Source organism: Narcine bancroftii, chromosome 7, assembly GCF_036971445.1.
Source record: "Narcine bancroftii isolate sNarBan1 chromosome 7, sNarBan1.hap1, whole genome shotgun sequence".
Classification (NCBI taxonomy): domain Eukaryota; kingdom Metazoa; phylum Chordata; class Chondrichthyes; order Torpediniformes; family Narcinidae; genus Narcine; species Narcine bancroftii.
The window spans coordinates 64,304,884-64,325,767 of NC_091475.1; the positions used below are offsets into that span (position 1 = coordinate 64,304,884).

Consider the following 20,884-nt stretch of genomic DNA (forward strand, 5'->3'; position numbering starts at 1 on the left):
GAGTTCTGGAAAATAATTCTTAAAGCACAACTCCCTGAACACTTTGCAGGACCTCATCACTACCCACATCATTGGTCCCTACGTGGGCTTCAGCACTTGGGTGCTCACCCTCCCTCTGAGACATTCCGTACTCTGGCACTTGGGAACATCCTGGTATGATAAACCTCTTCAGTCCCCTTTCCGAACCCTCTACATCCTTCCTGGGTTGGGATAACCAGAACTGTTGCCTAAATAGTGTTTTATATTGCTACAATGTCATCTCCTTCCTGTTATACTCAATGCCCCATTTACCATCCTAACTACTCGAGGTCTTTTTCAGGGAACTAGGGACCTCGTATAACCCCAGATCTGAAAACGTTTATGCTACTTAAATGATCCACATTGGCACTTCGCAAATGAAATAAAGATTACCATCAGTTACTGAAAGTCTTAATTTTAATTAACAAGATACTAAGATTTTGCATATCCATATATAAACAGAGTTGACCAAAGTGTGACTATATCCCAATGTACATTCAGAGGATGGGAGGCCACTATGCCAGTGCTGGTTTAAGCAGGCATTTCCACAGAGTATGGCACTGGGTAGCTGTGCATCTTATTCTGAAACAGCAAAGTGGGGAAAACCTCAAGGTGCAAGTTATCACAGCTGCTTTCCATGTGGCATACCTCAAGACACACTGATCTTGGCTGCAAAAAAATATTGCAAAAGGATTCTATACTCTTTCAGGGTCCATCAAGCTGTCAACAGCATGCAAAGTCTGACGTCTTTCCGAGACTGCTACACCCTTTAGAGTCTTCTTCTGCTTCAGGGAGCTTTGATGAGCAACCGAAGATCAAGATTCCATTGAGGGGAACCTATCAGCACCGCACCTGGAAGGAAGGATAATGAATTGGAATACACATAACCACTTCACACCAGCATCTGCAGGAGAAAACCGAAGGGAATTTATTCTGCTTCAGTGCCATTCCCACTTACCTCCTCTGCTCCATCCCCATCTCCACCCAAGTCCATTTCTCCTCCTCATTTTCCCTACCCGAACCCCAACCTCTTGCTTCTCACTCAGGTTGACCACATTGCAAGGTTTTGCAGTAATATTGCAGGAGCCCTTGTTTATTCTTGGACAAATTTCAACATTACAAGTTACCTTCATTCATCAATAGCTTCTGCCTCAGTTGAGTCTTCCAGTTTGGCAGGTGTTGTTTCGCTTGCAGAGCTCTTCGCACTTGGAGAAGTAGAAAGGCTTCTTATATCAGAATGGTCCACAGTGACGTGTGCATCTTTCCCTATTGAACTAGCTGGTGATTGTCTAGGATCACTTTCTGATCTTCTTGTTTTAGAGTCTTTTGATTTGTTTTCAGATCTGCTCTTGGCTTTTTTCTCTTTTTTTGCCTTCTTCTTGCTTCTTTTCTCTTTGCTTTCTGATTCTCTCTTACTTTTCCTCTTCCACCCATGACGAGGACTTCTACTTCTAGACTGTGACCTTTTCTTGCTGTTAGTGCGATCTTGACTTTTACTCCTGGATCTGGATGGACTTCTGCTCAGTGACCGGTCTACGCTCCTGCTCCTCGACTTATATCGGCATCTTTCCCTGCTTTTGGACCTCCATTGTTCTGGACTTCTACTCCGGGACCTCTGTGATCTTCGACCTTCCTTACTCCGGCTTCTCCGATACCTCTCCCTGCTCCGTGACCGTTTTCTGTCCTGGCTCCTGCTCCTGGACCTCTGCGACCATCTTCCATCTCTGCTTCTCCTCCTTTTCCTTTCAGGTTCTCCTAACCTCCTCTGCTTCTTGGCAGGACTACAACTGTACCTCCTCCTAGATCGACAGTGGTTGTCATAATGATGGTTTGCTCTTTCTCGCCTCTCGGAGTACTTGTTAGGATAAGGTCTTCTTTGGTCTGGTGACATGCAAAGATCTCGATCGGCCTCCCAGAATTCATTGTTAGGATTCCGGAACACATGAAGGAAGTTGCAATGTTTCCCTCTGGGGCACTTACGCCTTTCATAAAGTCCTGTTAAGAGAGTATTATTAAAAATGTAACTGGCTCCTGATAGCATAGCAATAACAAGGACTGCCTACAAATGGATAGGCCAAGTGAAAACTTTGAAACTATCAACTGTTAATTCAAGCATTCACTTGGATTGGCAGATTCTATTGGATCAATGCACAAAATGAAGCTAGAACACCAATAATATTATTTATCTAACTGAATCATCATGGAATGTCATTGAACACAAATTAGCACAACCACAGGGTAGGGTTAGGGGAGCCTGAATACACCTGGGATTGACTGATTTCAAAGCTAAGCAGACATAGGACTGGTCAGTACTTGGAGGGAGATGCCTAGGAACACCAGGTGCAGTCAGTTTCTGTGATGGACACTGGACAAAGTGGCGACTCTCTGTCTGTTACGATAGACAAAAATTAAAGAATTTCATGCAGGTTACATTCAAAATGTAGTATTACATAACAATAATGGAACTGTTATCTTTATTTACCAACCAAAAAATAAGTGTGACGGTATTTCATTGTCAGTGACCCAGGTTTGAATCTGCAACTGTCTTTAGAGAATTTGTACATTCTCCCTGTGACCTGAATGTTCTAAAGATGTACGGGTTTTAGTAGGTTAACTGGTAATGTGGGTGGAACTGGCCTGTTATCATGCTGCATCTCAAAATTAAAATAAATCAAGAACGAACCACATATTGCTGTTTTCCACCGAGATACAGGTGAAAATTCACACTGCAACTGTTTCCCTGCGTACCAACGGCCATTGAATAGGGCAAAGGCTTGCTGGCATTCCTCTTCCCTGCAACAAAATGCAAAAAGCTGTCAGCAATATCCAGTGACACAGGGACAAGACAAGCTCCAGGACAGCAGAATACAGGACACACTAGCAGAGCCGCAAAATGAGCTTTCCAGGTGAACAGTCGAGGGTGTCCAAAGGGTAAAAGGTACATCTGATGAGTCAGGTTTGTGTCTCCTCATTGCAGAGTAAAACACGTTTGCCAGCTTGCCTGCCACCTGATTAGACACCCCACTGTGACACTGCTGCATCGGCTGATGTTCTCCCTGCAGCAACGAAGCAATGCTGGATTGTGGTATGAACACTCTGAATCAAGTGCCATCTGCTTGCTGGTGCAAACATAGGTTTCGTGAAAAAAAATCTGAAGGAAGGGCAAAGGTCACTTGATCCTTCACACAACCTCAGACCCTTGATCAACTAGCAACAGAGCCTCTCTGAGTGACAACTAAATGTTTTGGGAAATCTGTACCAAATATATTTAATACAATATATTTGTATATCGAAAAACACTTACTTTTGATATTGAACGTATACATTTCCTCTGAGATGTGGCTCATAATTACAACTGACCTGGAAAAAGGATGAACAGCTTTAAAGACTTAATGAAACATGAGAAAAAACCCTCAACATTTTGGCTGCCAATGTATCTAACATCATCAACTAGAGAAATTTATGTAAGGATAATACGACTAAGGTTATAATTGTAAGATATAGATTAGTACAATATAACTTTTTAACATCAATTGTAATTAACCCCTCAGAAATTAAAAAAAATTGAATTAATTTCTTCAGATTTGTGTTTTAGATGTAGACAAGAGATATGTACTTTTTTTTCCATTCGACTTGGACTTGTTTTAGAGTCAAGAATTTTTGGAGCAAGTATTAAAAGTGAGCTTACCGTTCGATCCAATGTTTTTATTAGGGGACGTTAAGTCGATTGCTTTAGGATTGAGACTACCCATTTACCAAATTGAATTTTTACCTTTGGCTTTGTCTGTTCTAAAAAGTGTTTGGCTGCTACTTGGAAATCTGATTTAGTTTTAGGAATGCAAAGATGGCAACTGAAATGAAATCCTGTATTCCTTCAGAAAAGGTGACATACAATTTGATGGATATCATTTTTTTGTAAAAGTATGGAGCCCATATTTAAAAACTCTTGGTATGAAGATTTAATCTCTTGGTTGCTCCGGTGGACATCTGTTTCTGCAGCTAAAAAGTTGATTATTGTTGATTTTTAGTGATGGTCTCCTTTCTTCATAGGAGGAAGGGGGAGGAGGGAAGGTGTTAGTGGGGTGGATAAGGGAGGTTTATTCAATTATATGTTTGTATAATTAATGTTATACGATTTAAAATTATAAATAAAATATTCCAAAAAAACTAGTTACACATTGGAGACTGCAGATGCTGGAGTAACACAGTCTGCTGGAGGAACTCAACTGTTCGAGCAACATCAGGAAGAGAGAAAGAGTGGTCCATGTTTCGAAATCTTGACAAAGGGTCTGGCCTGAATTGAAATAATAATGTATAAGACCTTTGGAATATTGAAACCCTTAGAAGCTTGTTGGAAGAGGTGAAAGGTTAGAAGCAGTACTGTGTTTAAGGGACTCTCACAGACTGGTACTAACTGGAAAAACCTTGTGGTGTCTAAGGAGGCAGCCCAAGTTGAGAGTGCACGAATACATGAAACAATAAGGGTCCTGATGTTTTCTCGGGGTCTGAATAACAGCAAGCTTTTCAACCTTGATATATAAACTATGAGACTGCAGATTGGGGGGTGGGGGGAAGAAAGAAGGGAGTTGCTGCTTGTCCTCTATGTAATGCTTCACTTTGAGTGAGTTGGTGACTGATGTAACCTTTTACTAACTTGCTTGAATTATAAAAAATACTTGATCCATTCCTTGCCTGTCGGAAACCCTATGAGACTGCTTTAAGTGTGACACCAGCAGAGCACTTCCATGCAGCTGCTGCCAAATAAAGAGTTAACCAAGAGATTTGTGTGCTGTGACTAACTGCATCGGAGTGACAAAAACCAGAACCTGAGAAACATCGACCATTTTTCTCCCACTTATGCTGCTCAACCCACTGAACTTCACCTCGGACTGCAGCAGCAATCATCAAGTATCCACACCACCCAGCAAATGCTCTGTTCTCATTGTTGCCATCAGGAAAGAGGTGTAGTCGCCACAAGGCTCACACCACCAGGTTCAGGAACATCTGAAATTACTCCACCATCAGACTCAACAACAAACTCAATCAGGGACCTATTTAAGAACTTTTACTTTTGCACTTTATTGATGTTTTTCCTCTCTATTGCAGTTTGTTTACATTTCATTTGTTTACGTGAAGTTTTTTTTGCACTGCTAATCAGTGGTAATTCTGCCTGGCCACAAGAAAAAGAATCTCAGGGTAGTATGTGATGTCATGTGTGTACTCTGACAATAAATCTGAGATTTTAAAAAAAAATCAGTTTGGCTCCTCCTTCTTTCTTTTCTTTGGCTTGGCTTCGCGGACGAAGATTTATGGAGGGGTAATGTCCACGTCAGCTGCAGGCTCGTTTGTGGCTGACAAGTCCGATGCGGGACAGGCAGACACGGTTGCAGCGGTTGCAAGGGAAAATTGGTTGGTTGGGGTTGGGTGTTGGGTTTTTCCTCCTTTGTCTTTTGTCAGTGAGGTGGGCTCTGCGGTCTTCTTCAAAGGAGGTTGCTGTCCGCCGAACTGTGAGGCGCCAAGATGCACGGTTTGAGGCGATATCAGCCCACTGGCGGTGGTCAATCTGGCAGGCACCAAGAGATTTCTTTAGGCAATCCTTGTACCTCTTCTTTGGTGTACCTCTGTCTCAGTGGCCAGTGGAGAGCTCGCCATATAACACAATCTTGGGAAGGCGATGGTCCTCCGTTCACTACCCAACTAAATAAGCAATGGATTGGGCATTAAGCTGCATGGATCGGATCAGACTTTTGTAATGAAATAAACAGCCAATCTTCATTGCTAGAAAACAGTGTAAAGGGCTCTGGGAAAAGGCTGGGATACTGGAAGGCATAATCTGATTAGAGATAGTCAGCATGACTTCGTCAGGAGAAGGTTGTGTCTCGGGAGCCTGATTGAATTCTTTGAGGATATAACATTGATGAAAGTAGATGAGAGGCGTTAATCATGGGGACAGCCTCTCCCCCCCCACCCCCCCGGCTAACACGAGGAAGCATAGTTATAAAGTTCTTGGAAGTCAGTACAAGGAGGGACGATTCCTACACAGCATAAATTACGCTGCTGCAATGGTGATGGAGGCAGGTACAATAGGATCTTCTAAGAGACTATTAGATAGATTCAGGGAACTGAGAAAAATGGCAGGATAAGCAGTAAGGATATTCTAGGCAGTTATAAGTGTACGTTATTAGGTTGTCACAACACTATGGCCTGAAGGGCCTGTGCTGTAGATTTCTAAGTTCCAAAGCAGCCTTGAACCAGAGAAGCAGGTAAGGGCATGACTGGAGAGTGGGCAGGGGAGCCCTGGGAGAGAACCTGAATGGTAGAAGCCTGGGCCACAGCAACGGAATGCTAACTATGACTCTATCCGTTGAGTTCAGATTAGTAGTCTAAAGGCCATAGGGATTTTTGGTGGGAAAGTCCAGATTGTCCGTGCATCCAGGTTGTCTGTGATTAGCTTGGGTTTTAGTTTGATACTTCAGGATACCTTCGCTATGGACAATTATTTCAAAGAGTGAATCCAAGCAACAGACAGTTTAAAAAATTGATACTTTCTAGATTTCAATCATTATTTGCACTACTGTACAGCAAACGCAAGAAATCAACTGTAGACTTTGCAGTGAGAACACATTGACTGGAATGGTTGTGGGGCGATTATATCCTTATATTAGTCTGGAAAAGAACAAATGTGGGTTGTGGATTGGCTTATACTGTATTTAGAATCACAAAGGACTTTGGATGAAGTATTGATCTCTGTAACAGATTTATAAAAGCGTTGCAAATCAAATATTGCCAGAGGATCTTGAAAAGCTGAGTACAATGAGGCTCTTTGGAAGATGCAGCTGGAATACAGCCTGACTGGTCTAACATTTTACATATCAGGAAATGTTCACAATGTCTAGAATGGGGGACTATTACATTAAATGCCACAGTAAATTGAAGTTCAAGTTCAGGGAGGAGGCAGAGGCAGTCACACGTTCAAGGGGAACTTTCTGCTGCAGAAAGGAAGGGCTGTAATAAGCTGAGGAGACAAACTAAACAGGCTGGGAGATGCCTTGCGGACAGTTGTATTTGCTGATACTCTGGAGCAAGACTGATTTGGTTGAGGAAGCACTGGAAATATTGGAGCACATTCCAGACTGCAGAAAGTGGGAGGCCTAGACAGAGTCCTGGAACATGTCCCGAGAGCCTGGGAGATCAACTGGTGGGATTATTCACAGACCTCTTATCTCTCCCTATAGGTAGCGAAACAGTTAGTGCAATGCTGTTACAGCACTAGCAACTGAGCTAAAAACTGTTCCAACTTCAATTTTCAAATTTGCCAACATCACCATAGTAGTGAGCTTGGTGTCAATGTGTCAGAATACAAGAGAGACTGGAAGTCGAGTTGGCTGGTGCCAAAGTTTAACAAACTCTCTCTCAACATCAATAAGATGAAGGATATGATCAGTGACCAGGAAAAGGGGATATAGTCCACACATCTTTACACAAATAATGGTGCAGAAGTCAAAAGAGTAGATAGCTCTCTCCACGGTCTTAGGAATAAATATCTCCTGTGATCTGACCTAAGACAATCATGTTGACGTGACAGTCAAAAAAGCACTTTCTCAGAAGACTAAGGAAATTCAGTATGTCCTCCTTGTCTCTGAACAAGCTCTACAGGTGCACCATCGAAAGCAGACTTGCTGGATCCATCACAGTGCAGGAGCTGCTCTGCTCAAGATCAGAAGCTACAGAAGGTGGTGAATACAGCTCAGAAAATCACGTAAACTATATCTCCTGCACCGAGGAAAGGCAGCCAACATTCTGAAAGACCCGTTGCACCCCAGACCCACTCTCTTCTCCTTCCTCCAGTCAGGTATGAAAACATTCAGCAACAGACAGTTCTTCCCCACAACCTCCTGAAATAGCCCCACAATAGGTGCTCTCACACTGTCCTTGCTTGATGCTCATTGATCCTCCTATTCATTGTAATCCTATACTTTGTAAATTATGCTCTTTACATAGCTGTATGAAAGTTAGAGATAACTCATTAGTCTGCTCACAGAACTAACCCTCTCATTGAACCAGGTATTTTGTGATAAACACAGAGTGAATTAATTCCAAGGGCCTGACAAGATGCATCTCAGGACACTTTGGGAAGCTAGAGAGGAGCTTGCGGAGACCATAACAGAAAAGTTTGCACGTTCATTAATCACGAGTAAGGTCCCAGAAGAATGGAGGAAAGCTGATGTTGTTCAAAAAGTAGGGATATCCTTCACAACAACAAGCTTGTGAGCATCCAGCAGTGGTGGGGAAGTTGTATGAGGAGATTCTGGGGGAGAGGATTGGTGATCACTTGTAACAGCAGGGACTGAGGAGGAGGAATGAGCAGGATTATGGGCAGGGATTAAGTCTCACACATCTGAAGCTTCTGACAAGTGCTAGACCAGAAAGTTAAGCCACAAACTGATCAGAGATGTGATGGTAAATTGAATGCAAAATTGGCTTGGAGATAGGAGGCAGGGGAGAGTGATGGAGTGCTATATTTCTGCTGCTAGGTCTAGTGGAGCAGAAAGGGGATCCCAAATTACTCAACATTCTTCATACCCTCATCACCATCAAATAAGATACCTTGAACTGAATAACTTTCCCAATGCTCTTAAATTCAGGCAATACATCTTCATAGAATTCCATAAATTGCTGGTAAATATCCTCTTCACTGTGTTCCAGACCAGAATCTGTATCATAGTCATCTCGCCTACTTTCCTCCATCCCAAACGTAATAAACATGGCTCTGATCAGAAGTGTCTGGCTCGATGCTGGGTAAACATGTCTTCGAGAGCATCTATAAGAAGAGACATGTCATGTAATGTTAAAAGAAATCCAAGACTTTCAAAATAAATGCCATATCACCTTAAAGGAAAATGTGAAATTAGCAGATGGTGGAAATCCAAAATAACACAAAAAAAGCACTGATCAGGTCAGACAACATATGGAAAGAAAAATGGAGTCAATGTTTCACACTGAAGACTTTATGTTCTTAACATCAAGCCTGGAGAAACTAAGCCATTTCAACTCACCTATCACAGGCATTCCCTGTGTTCTGTACATCATACCTTTCTCTTTGCCAGCTCTGATGTTGGATATCAGAGCTGAAACATTGACCATTACTCTCCATGGATGCTGGCTGACCTACAGTTTTTCCCCAACATCTTCAGATTTTATTTGAAACCTGTGGGTGTTTTTGAATTTACATTCTAACTGAGGGCCCATTCTGGACTGTACATTGCTATGATTCTACTCATGCAAGTGCCCTCATGTACACTCAGCAATGTTAAGTGTGATTTTGATAAATATGCAGTACCTGTTAATACCAGAACAGTCTCACTTGAGATGAGTTGAGACTAATCCAAATTCAAATTTTTAAGTGCATTACTCCGCAGAAAGGAATGCAACCCAAAAATATGTTTTTTATTACTTTTTTTAAAAAAGTGGATAGTTTCAACAGATATTAGGAATATCCAGGTCGACATAACGTTGTGGGCCAAAGGGCCTGACTGCTCCATACACTTCAGACTTTGAAAGCAGTGCTTTGGTCAGGACTACTAGCTCTGGGGCAGTGGTTTTCAAACTTTTTCTTTCCACCCACCTTAAGGGCGGCTTGTAAGGGAGAGTGAGGAGTTAATCGACTCAACTTTCAGGGCGATAAATACTCCAGAACCCATGTCAGGTAATTGGGAAACCGTCAGGGGGGGGAAAGAAAAAAAGTGAGAAAAACAGAGAGCACACCAGTGACTATCCCACTCAGCAACAGTTATGTTGTGTTGGATTCTGTTGAGGGAGAAGACCGAACAGAAGATGGGCACCAGGTCAATGGCAATGAGCCTGGCAGAGTGGGGCAAAAGGAAAAGGAGAATTGCAGTAATTATTGGGGGCTCCATTGTCAGGGGTACAGATAGGAGGTTCTGTGAGCCAGGTAAGTATACCCGCATGGTGTGCTGCCTCCCTGGTGCAAGGGTACGAGATATCACAAATCGGGTCCAAAATATTCTGAGAGGAGAGGGAGAGCAGCCTGATGTCTTGGTATATGTGGGTACAAACGACATTGACAAGAAAAGGGAGGAGGTAATGAAAAGGGATTACAGTGAGCTGGGACGAAAGCTGAAAGACAGGACGCTAGGGTGATGATCTCAGGATTACTACCTGTTCCAAATGCAAGTGATGAAAAGAATGTAAGGATGAGGAAAATGAACGTGTGGCTGAGGTGCTGGTGTACAAGGCAAGGATTTGGCTTCTTGGATCATTGGGATCTCTTTTGGGGAAGGCATGATCTTTACAAGAGGGACGGGTTGCACCTAAATCCAAAAGGTGTCAACATTTTGGCAAGTATGTTTGGTACAGCAGTGGGGCAAGGTTTAAACTAATCTGGCAGGGGTATGGGAACCAGAGTGATAGGGAAAAGGGTAGGGAAGATAAAGTAATGGCCAGGAAAAGTAAAATAAGAAAAGAAATGTTGGGAGGAGAAAGTAAAAAATCAGATGGTGCAGTGAGTTTTCGGGTCAATGATAGTCTTAAGAAAATTACAAAGAAAAATAGTGGGCAGAAAAATCAAAAGAAAAGGTTACAGAAGTCACTAGATATTAAAAGGACAAAGAGCATAAGGGCACTTTATCTGAATGCCCGCAGTATTAGAATAAGGTTAGTGAACTTGAGGCGCAAATCGGTACCCATGCCTATGATTTGGTAGCCATCAAGGAAACATGGCTACAAGGTGACCCTAAATGGGAATTAAACTTTCATGGGTATCAGGTGGTGCAAAGAAATAGACAGGATGGTAAGGGAGGTGGAGTTGCACTCTTAATCAAAGATGAGCTCCAGGCAGTAGTGAGGAATGATACAAGATCTAAAGAGCATAATGTTGAGTCCATTTGGGTAGAGATAAAGAATAACAAAGGGAAAAAAATTATTGGTGGGTGTTATCTATCGCCCACCAAATAACAATAGTTTAGTGGCACAGGAAATAAATAGAGAGATAAGTGAGGCATGTAATAATGATACAGCAGTAGTCATGGGGGACTTTAACTTCCACATAGAGTGGGAAAATCAAGTTGGTCGTGGGAGTCTGGAAGAGGACTTCATAGAATGCATCCGCGATAGCTTTCTTGAGCAGCATGTTAAGGAACCCACAAGAGAATATGCTCTCCTGGATCTAGAGACCATCTGGGAAATAGTGATCATAGTATGATTGAATTTCTCATTCAGATGGAAGGGGAAATAGTTAGATCTCAAACTAATATATTATGCTTAAACAGGGGTGACTACCATAGGATGAGGGAGGAATTGGGCAGAGTGGACTGGGAGCACAAGCTAATTGATGAAACAGTTGAGGAACAGTGGAAGATTTTCAAAGAAATATTTTGTAATGCTCAACAAAAATATATTCCGGTCAGGAAAATGGGCAGCAAGGGAGGGAAAAATCAACCGTGGTTAACAAAGGAAAAAAGGAGAGTATAAAATTGAAGGCACAGGTGTACAAAGCTGCAAAGAGCAGTGGGAAACTGGAAGATTGGGATAACTTTAAGAGACAACAAGGCAGGTAATAAGAAATGGGAAAAAGGATTATGAAAGTAAATTGGCACAAAATATAAAAACAAAGCAAAAAATTTTATAAATATATAAAACGGAAGAGGGTGGCCAGAGTTAACATAGGAACCTTGGAGGATGAGAAAGAAAAACTGGTAGCAAAAAATGAGGAAATGGCCGAGGCATTAAACAAATATTTTGTGTCAGTCTTCATGGTGGAAGACACGTCCAGCATGCCCAAGTGCGGAGTTAAGGATGCGAATGTTGGGGAGGGCCTTGATAAAATAGTTGTTACAAAGGAAGTAGTGATGGAGAAACTAATGGGACTAAAGCCAGACAAATCACCTGGTCCTGATGATATGCATCCAAGGGTTCTGAAGGAAATGGCAGAAGTTATAGTTGATGCATTGGTGGTCATATACCAAAATTCCTTGGATTCTGGGCAGGTCCCAGCAAACTGGAAGACAGCAAATGTCACACCACTTTTTAAGAAGGGATGTAGGCAGAAGATTGGAAATTATCGGCCAATTAGCTTGATGTCTGTAGTTGGAAAAATGCTTGAAGCCGTCATTAAAGATGAAATAGTGAAACTTTTGGAATGTAAGGGTTCAGTCAGGCAGACGCAGCATGGTTTTAGAAAGGGAAGATCTTGTTTGACAAACTTGTTAGGATTCTTTGAGGATATAATGGGTTTCGGTGGATATAGGGGAACAAGTTGATGTTGTATATTTGGATTCCCAGAAAGCGTTTGATAAGGTGCCGCACAAGAAACTTATGAGTAAGTTACAGGAAAGTGGAGTCCAGGGAAGTAAATTGGCCTGGATTGAAAATTGGTTGTCTGACAGGAGGCAGAGAGTCGGGATAAGTGGGAGTTTTTCAGGTTGGCAGAGAGTGGTAAGTGGGGTGCCGCAGGGGTCAGTGTTAGGCCCACAATTGTTCATCATTTACGTTGATGACTTGGAGGAGGGGACAAAATGTGGTGTAGCCAAGTTTGCGGATGACACCAAATTGAGTGGAAGAGCAAATTGTAATGAGGATGTGGAGAGTCTGCAGAGGGATATAGTTAAGCTGGATGAGTGGGCAAAGGTCTGGCAGATGGAATACAATGTTAGTAAGTGTGAGGTTATCCACTTTGGCAAGAAAAATAAAAGCTGAATATTATTTAAAGGGTGAAAAACTACAGCATGCTGTTGTGCAGAGGGACTTGGGAGTGCTTGTGCATGAATCGCAAAAAGTTAGGTTGCAGGTGCAGCAGGTTATTAAGAAGGCAAATGGAATGTTGGCCTTCGTCACTAGAGGAATTGAATTCAGGAGTAGGGAGGTAATGTTGCAATTGTATAAGGTACTGGTGAGACCACACCTGGAGTACTGTGTCCAGTCTGGTCTCCATATTTGAGGAAGTATATACTGGCTTTGGAGACAGTCCAGAGGAGGTTTACTAGGTTGATCTCTGGGATGAAGGGGTTGACTTATGATGAAAGATTAAATCATCTAGGATTGTATTCGCTCGAGTTCAGAAGAATGAGAGGAGATCTTATAGGATTATGAAGGGTATGGATAGGATAGATGTAGGAAGGTTTTTTGAGCTGGCCGGGGAAACTAAAATGAGAGGACACAGTCTCAAGATTCGGGGGAGTAGATTTAGGACAGAGATGAGGAAAAATAGTTTTTCCCAGAGAGTAGTGAATGTTTGGAATTCTCTAACCAGGGAAGTGGTTGAGGCTGCCTCATTAAACATATTTAAAATTTGGTTAGATAAATTTTTACATGATAGAGGAATTAGGGGATTATGGGGAGAAGGCAGGTAGGTGGAGTTAGGTCATAAATTAGATCAGCCATGATCGTATTGAATAGCGGAGCAGGCTCGATGGGCCATTTTTGGCCTACTCCTGTTCCTACTTCCTATGTTCCTATGTTAAGCAATCCCTTACTAATCACAGACCACCAATGGCATAGGGAATACTTAAAGTGGTATGTGAGTGGAAAGAAAAAGGTTGAGAACCACTGCTCTAGGGGCACTTACCTACTCCAAGTCAGGTTTTTACTCACCTATCACCAAATCTGCACGACCCAGTCTTAAGAAAAAATGGACAATATGACTTATCCTTTTCTGTCCCATAATCCTCTGGTGCCTCTGGATTATGCCACTTGCCACCATTCTCAAGCTGTATGCAAAATAAAGAAGAACATTAGTGATTAAGCATGGGCAGTATTAGAAAACTAGTCTGTTAGAACATTGACAGACAAAATGAACGTGCAGCGATCAGAGGCAGGAATTAACAGAAACTGTGAGTTACAATTCACAAGTTGAACAGCTTTTATTTAGGGTCCAGTGATCATAATGCCATTAATTTCAAGTTAATTATGGAGAAGGATAGGTCTGGGCCTTGAATTAAGATTGTAAATTGGAAAAAGGCCTATTTTAAGGAAATGAGAAAGGATCTAGAATGCATGGATTGGGATAAGTTGTTTTCCGACAAGGACATGCAAGGTAAGTGGGAGGCCTTCAAAGGTGAAATTTTGAGAGAACAGAGTTTGTATGTTCCTGGGGTTTACGAGGGATATTGTAGATCTAGTTCAGAAATAGAGAGGTGTATAGCAGGTACAGGGAACACGGAGCAAATGAAGTACTTGAGGAGTATAAAAATGCAAGAATACCCTCAAGAAGGAAATCAGAAAAAAAAGACGCGGTTGCTTTGGCAGACAACGTGAAGGAAAATCTGATGTGTTTATAGATATACAGTGGTCCCCCTTATCCACGGATTCAGTTACCCATGGTCAAAAACTGATCTGACTGCCCTGCTCTCTCTATAGCCCCGTGTCAGTCCCCACACTGATCCCTACTTACAAATAAAAAGTTTATAGGTACACTAAGTATCCCATTTAGCTTTGAGAAGTATTCTGTTTGCACAATGTCCTCATCGTTATAACACCCAATTTCACTGAACTTATAGACGCTAAGTGGCACATACCCTGTATAAGGTTTGGTACTAACCATAGTTTCAGACATCTTCTAGGGGTCTTGCAATGTACCCCTGCAGATAAGGGTGGGGGGGGGGAATACTGTATTATGAGCAAAAGGATATTAAGGGGCAAAATTGGTCCCCTTGAAGATCAGAGTGATCAACTATGTATGGAGCCAAAAGAGATAGGGAGATCTTAAATAGTTTTTTTTGCATCAGTATTTACTCAGGAAATTAGCAGAGTCAAGGGAAGTTAGGAAAGCAAGCAGTGAGGTTATGGAACCAATATAAATGAAAGTGGAGGAGGTGCTTGCTTTTTTTTTAAAAAAGCCAATGAGGGTGAATAAATCCCCAGGACCTGACAAGGTATTCCCTTGGACTTTGAGGAAGGCTAGTTTAGAAATTACATGAGTTCTGGCAGAAATATTTAAAATGTCCTTAGCTACAGGTGTGGTGTCAGAGGATTGGAGGGTTGCTCATGTTTAAAAAAAAGGCTCCAAAAGGCCAGTGAACTGGACAAATAGGTAAATTATTGGAAGGTGTCCTACGAGATCAGATATATAAGTATTTGGATAGCCAAGGACTGATTAGGGATAATCAGCATGGCTTTGTGCATGGTAGGTCATGTTTAACCAATCTCAGAATTTTGAAATTACCAGGAAAGTTGATGAAAGAAAGGGTGTGGATGTTGTCTACATGGACTTTAGTAAGGCCTTTGACAAGGTCCCAATGGAATGTTAATTAGGAAGATTCATACACTCAATATTCATGTGGTTGTAAACACAATTTCAGATTGACTGTTCAAGAGAAGCCAGAGAGTGGTGGTAGATGAATGCTTCTCTGACTGGAGCCCTGTGACTAGTGGTGTGTCTCTGGTATTGGTGCTGGGACCATTATTGTTTGTCATCTATATCAATGATCTGAATGATAATGTGGTAAATTGAATCAGCAAGTTTGCAGATGACACTAAGATTGGAGGCCTTGTGGACAGCGAGGAAGGTTTTCGAAGCTTGCAGAGGAATCTGGACGAGCTGGAAGAATGGGGAAAAATGGCATATGGAAATTAATGGAGACAAGTGTGAGGTATTGCATTTTGGAAAGACAAATCAAGAAAGGACATACATTGTAAACGATCGGGCACTGAGGGATCTGGAAAAAGATACATAGTTCCCTGAAAGTGGCATCACAGGAACAGAGTATTAAATAGAGCATATTGGACTTCCTAAATCAAAGCATTGAGTTGGGAAGCTATGAAAAGTTATACAAGACATTGGTGAGGCCAAATTTGGAGAACTGTGTGTAGTTTTGGACACCTAACTACAGAAACAATATCTATTAGATTGAAAGAGTGCAGAAAAGATTTACTAGGATGATGCCTGGACTTCAGGAAATGAGTTACAGGGAAAGGTTAAATAGATTAGAACTTTTATCCCTGAAGCATAGAAGAATGAGGGGAGATAGAGGTATTTAAAATTATGAATAAATATAGATAGGCTTTTTCCATTCAGGGTAGGTGAGAATCAACCTTGAGGACATGGATTAAGGGTGAAAGGGGAAAGGTTTAGGGGGAACATTAGGGGAAACTTCTTCACACAGTGAGGGGCGGGGTGTGGAATGAGCTGCCAGCTGAAGAGGTGAATGCAGACAGGATTTTAACTTTTAATAAGAATTTGGACAGATAAATGGATAGGAGAGGTATGGAGGGCTAATAGTCAGTGGGACTAGGCAGAAAAATAGTTCATAACAGACTAGAAAGGCCAAATGGTCTGTTTCAGCGCTGCAAGGATCTAGATTTCTAACATTCAGTAGTGATGCAAAGGTCCATAGCAGGACTAGAACATTAATGTTTTGCACACTCTAGTGTAGGTCAAATGGTTAGCACAAGGCTATTACAGCACCAGGTTTGAATCTCCAGCTCTCTGTTAAGAGCTGGCACATTCTCCGTGTCCACATGGGTTTCCTCCAGCTTCCTCCCACTTTCCAAAGACCTAAAGGGTTAGGTTAACTGTATTTGGGTGGCACAGGCTTGTGGACTGGAAAGGCCTGATACCATTTTGTATCCCAAAATTAAAAATCTAAAATATTGATCTGCGTTTGCCAGTCAAGTCCAAACTTAATAGCTTGATCACAGAAATCTACACAAGGTCCTGTGTGCTCTCTATTGTACACAAAATAATCCCAAAGTACTATTCTGAAGTATAGGTGAGCTTAATCTTGAACAGATACTTCTCTCTCATCTTACATTTATGAAGATTTGCAGCCAAGCTGCCCCCTGAGCTCGTCCCATTTGCTTGCACTTGAACTTGTCTGGACGTTGTAATCAACATGCAGCCAGAAGGGTCAAAGATGGGTCTTTCAACCAGCCATTCTCAATGGGTCCCTGTGCCCCACCGCCACCCGCTCACTAGGGGCTACACACATTTAAGTAAAAGCCTCAATTAATATAAACATTTTTATGCTTTTTATATAGTCAAGAAAAGTGCAGAAGAAACCAAAACTTGACTGCTTCACGGGGAGGGGAGGGGGAGCATAAACTTTGAGCAGAGTCCTAAGGGGCTCATAGTCAAAAACAGGTCGAAAATGGCTGCTTTAAACCAATCAGTAGGGTTGAGGAATGTGCTCTCATGTTGGGAAGTTTTTTTAATAAAAATCAAAAAATGAGAGCTCTGGAACATAATAGTGCAGGGGAAAGGGTGCAAAATACAAGCAAAGATATATGGCAGAAAGTAAATCCAGGATGAGTAGAAGTGATAAAATGTCACAGCTTAAGGCTCTTTATCTCAGCACATGCAACATTGATCAAGATTTCTCACCAATATCAAGCGAAGTGGTCACCCTATCTGTGTTTTGGTCTCACCAATGCACACAACGCTCACAAACACAGACTAGGCGACCACTTCCCTGAACACCGGCCCTCTAGTTGTGGGTTAAAACCGGAGCTTCCAGTAGACAACCATTCCTACAGCGACATGTCAGTATCCATAATCAGGGTGAGGCCAAACATAAACTCAAGGAACAATACACAACCATTGTTTTTCCTAATTTTAGGTAACCCCCACTATTTCATTTAATTTAACTTCCCTTTAACTCCCCCCCCCCACCCCATGATTTTTCCCACTACCCATCTCTCCACTTTTTACACATCCTGTCCCATCATCTCTGAGCCTGTCCCTCCAACTTCCTTTCCCCTTCTATACATAACATTGGCCCTTCCTTCTAGTCTCGATACAGGATCCCAACTCAAAAACATTGACCATTTCTACCCAGTGATGCTGTCTGACCTGGTGAGCTCCTCCAGCAATTCTTTGCTCATGATTCCAGCGACTGCAATCCTAACCCTAATGTTTCTCTATGGATGTCACTTGGACAATTGTGTGCAATCCTAGTTGCCACACTATAGGGATGATGTGGTAGCAATAGAGACCAGAAGAGGTTCATTGGGATGCTGCGCAGAATGGAGGGCTGCAGTTACACGGAATGATTGGATAGACTGGGTTTGTTCTCTGTCTGGCAAGCTGTGGTGGTCTTATAGTGGTTTGTAAAATTATGAAGGACATCGGGTGGACAGTCGGAGTATAGAACTCCAAAACTAGAGGGCTTGGTTTTAAACAAGACAACAAAAAAAAAGAACATCTAAGGGGCAAGATTTTCTACACAAAAGGTAGTATCTTGAAGAAGCTGATGGGGTGGTGGTAGAGGCAGATACAATTACGATGAACTTTGTTAGGTAAAGGAGTAAAGTGATAGGGGCCTGCCTTGGGTAAACTTGTACCTCTCACTTTGTCCATTTTAGATTGGCCACAGTGTTTGAGCTACCGAAAGAGCAGTTCAGATTATACAAATGTTTATTACAAATTCAAAAGCTGATTTCAAACTACAATATGCAAGCCCTTCCCAACTATACTTATCAACGCTTGGACTGGTCCCAGCTGCCGAAGCGAGGCAACGACTGCACACTTGTAGTAGGTTGTCAGGGCGCCGGTAGCAGCTTCTCCACCTTCCCCCGACCAGGATTTTGGCTGGACTCTAGAAGTTCTTCTTCTTGCTGAGAGATGTTGCCATCTCTCCGAGAGACTCAAACTTCAGCAGCGGGACCATATTACCCAAAAATTGCTTAGCCAAGCACCTATTCCCAGCACAGCAAGAAAGATAAGCGAGCAAGCTAGCATGCTAGGCTTCTATCGAATAACATAATTTTCAGCTTATCATTTTGAATACAATGGTTTATTTTGCATCAAGGCTAGGCCTCTGACAGTCTGTGACCAAAACAAGCAGGAAGATTAAATGTTCTTGGTACACAGATGTCCTTTCATCAGATAACAGCATCTCTGGCCCCTCAGTGGAATTTAGCTTATGTCTGCTGATTCTAAAAACAAGCAGGTTCTCAGCCTTGCAGAAGCAAAGGCTGCAAAAGTTAAAAAAAAGTTAGAATCTTCCATTACAGGGCCTGACGCAAGAAGGGATTATTGTACGTGGGCATCATAGACGGCATGGACAGTTATGCTGAAGAGCCCATTTCTGTGCTGTATAACTGACTTCTTGAAGGATCAGCGAGAAGGTTGAAACAATGCTATTACAGCACCAGCAACATGGGTTCAAACTCACTGATGTCTATAAGGTCATCTCCCCATACACATTCTCCCTATGACCTGTGCGGGTTTCCTCTGGGTGCTCTGGTTTCCTCCCATGTTTCAAAGGCATATGGGGTTAGAAGGTTAATTTGGCCTGTTACCGTGCTATATTTCTATAGCAAATTAAATTACCGGCAGCAGTGGTGCACCTGGCAGTTGCTCTCTCACAGCTCATGCAATCAGAGTTCAACACTGACATCCATTACTGCCTGAAGGGTGTAGCCCCTGATGTCGCAGTGGGTAATTTGAGAAAAGAGTAATGAGTTGCAGTTGAGAGGAAGTTCAAAAAAAAACTGTTTACTTTACAGACGTGCAACCTTTTTTAAAAACCCCATGTGATGCACCCCAATGACATCACTGCGTCGTGACATCATGATGTTCAGCAGCCACTACAGCCCTCCCACCACCCCCCCCCCCTCTGAATTGGCTCAAAACGATCCAGTTCATTTGTCTTTGGCTGCCAGCTACGCCATGGAACTATTGGGTGTGGCACTAGCTGTTCAAAGTCAACGTGTCCAGATTTTAACCAGTCCACTGTGAACATTTGAGGTTGTTCCCCAACGTCTAAGAGGCATGTTGTCCTCGAGTTCATAGCACTTTATATGGACCTTCATGAGTGTTTGTAAGGGTGATCCTTTCAGGGGAAAAAAAACACTCAATCTCAGAGTTCCATGGGAATGATTGTGTGCTATTTCTTGAAGCTGGTATGGGAGCTAGTTTTCCTACCCACTCCCTCAGCTTGCACAGTGACAATGACGGCTTGTCTTCTCGTCCACGAGGAGACAGCACAAACTCTCCAGGAATGACCAGAGGTGCTCCATAGACCAACTCTGCTGATGATGAGTTGAGGTCTTCTTTAGGCACTGTTCTGATGCCCAGTAGCACCCATGGACGTTCATCTGCCCAATCTTGTCCCTGTAAGAAGGACACAAGTGCTGCATTCAGGTGCCTAAGGAACCACTTCACCATACCGTTGGACTGTGGATGACAGCCTATGGTAAGGTGGAGCTGCATTCTAGATAAAGCACTCCAGAGGTAAACTGTGGACTTCTGTCCAAAGTGACATGTGCAGGCAGACCGAAACAAGAGACCCAAGACAAAAAAACTCTTGCACATGGCTCAGTTGAAGCATCGACCATGGGAACCACCTCTGGCCACCTAGTGAACTTGTTAATGGTGAATAAATATTTGAATCCCCTGGACACTGGGATTAGGCTGACAATATCAATGTGTACATGGTCGAATCTGAGCTTTGGCGGTTCGAATGGCTGGAGCGGAGATTTTAATTGCATTTGTATCTTCAACATCTGGCAATCGACACACGTCCTCACTCAGTGAGTGACTTTTTCTTAAGGCCAGGTGAATTTAGGCAGAAACTAAAACTAGGCAGACTGTTGACCTAATGGAGGGATGCGATAGGCCATGAATGGCATCGAGAAAACAGTGCCTCCATGAGGCGGGAACAATAGGACGTGGTTGTCCTGTTGAGACATCACAAAGTATCAGATTGCCCCAAGGTCTGAAAGCCATGTCCTGGAAGTGCATGTTTGTAATAGCCGTCTTGTAGTCAAGTATCTCTGTGTTTTGCCGTTGAGCCTCTGCCAGGGCAAAATCATCACACTTTGGGAAAGTGCCAAAATTGTTGAAAAGTGGCACAGGAGAGAGCATTCCTTTTTCCAGAGATGAGCTCTATCTTCATAGAAAGCTCTGAAA

General features: G+C 42.5%; 1 protein-coding gene across 1 annotated transcript in view; it reads right to left on the minus strand.

Moving 5' to 3' along the window:
• Positions 1–417: 417 nt before the first annotated feature.
• The window catches only part of zrsr2 (zinc finger (CCCH type), RNA-binding motif and serine/arginine rich 2), a 66,045-nt gene continuing 45,578 nt past the window's right edge, over positions 418–20,884 (minus strand). Inside the window, exons 8-13 of the mRNA XM_069892454.1 lie at positions 13,627–13,742; positions 8,626–8,839; positions 3,323–3,378; positions 2,702–2,811; positions 1,146–2,013; positions 418–870 (exon numbers count right to left, since the gene is read on the minus strand). Of these exons, the coding sequence (XP_069748555.1) occupies positions 1,148–2,013; positions 2,702–2,811; positions 3,323–3,378; positions 8,626–8,839; positions 13,627–13,742 (1,362 nt within the window). The 3' untranslated portion in view covers positions 418–870; positions 1,146–1,147. The remainder of the gene's footprint in view (positions 871–1,145; positions 2,014–2,701; positions 2,812–3,322; positions 3,379–8,625; positions 8,840–13,626; positions 13,743–20,884) is intronic.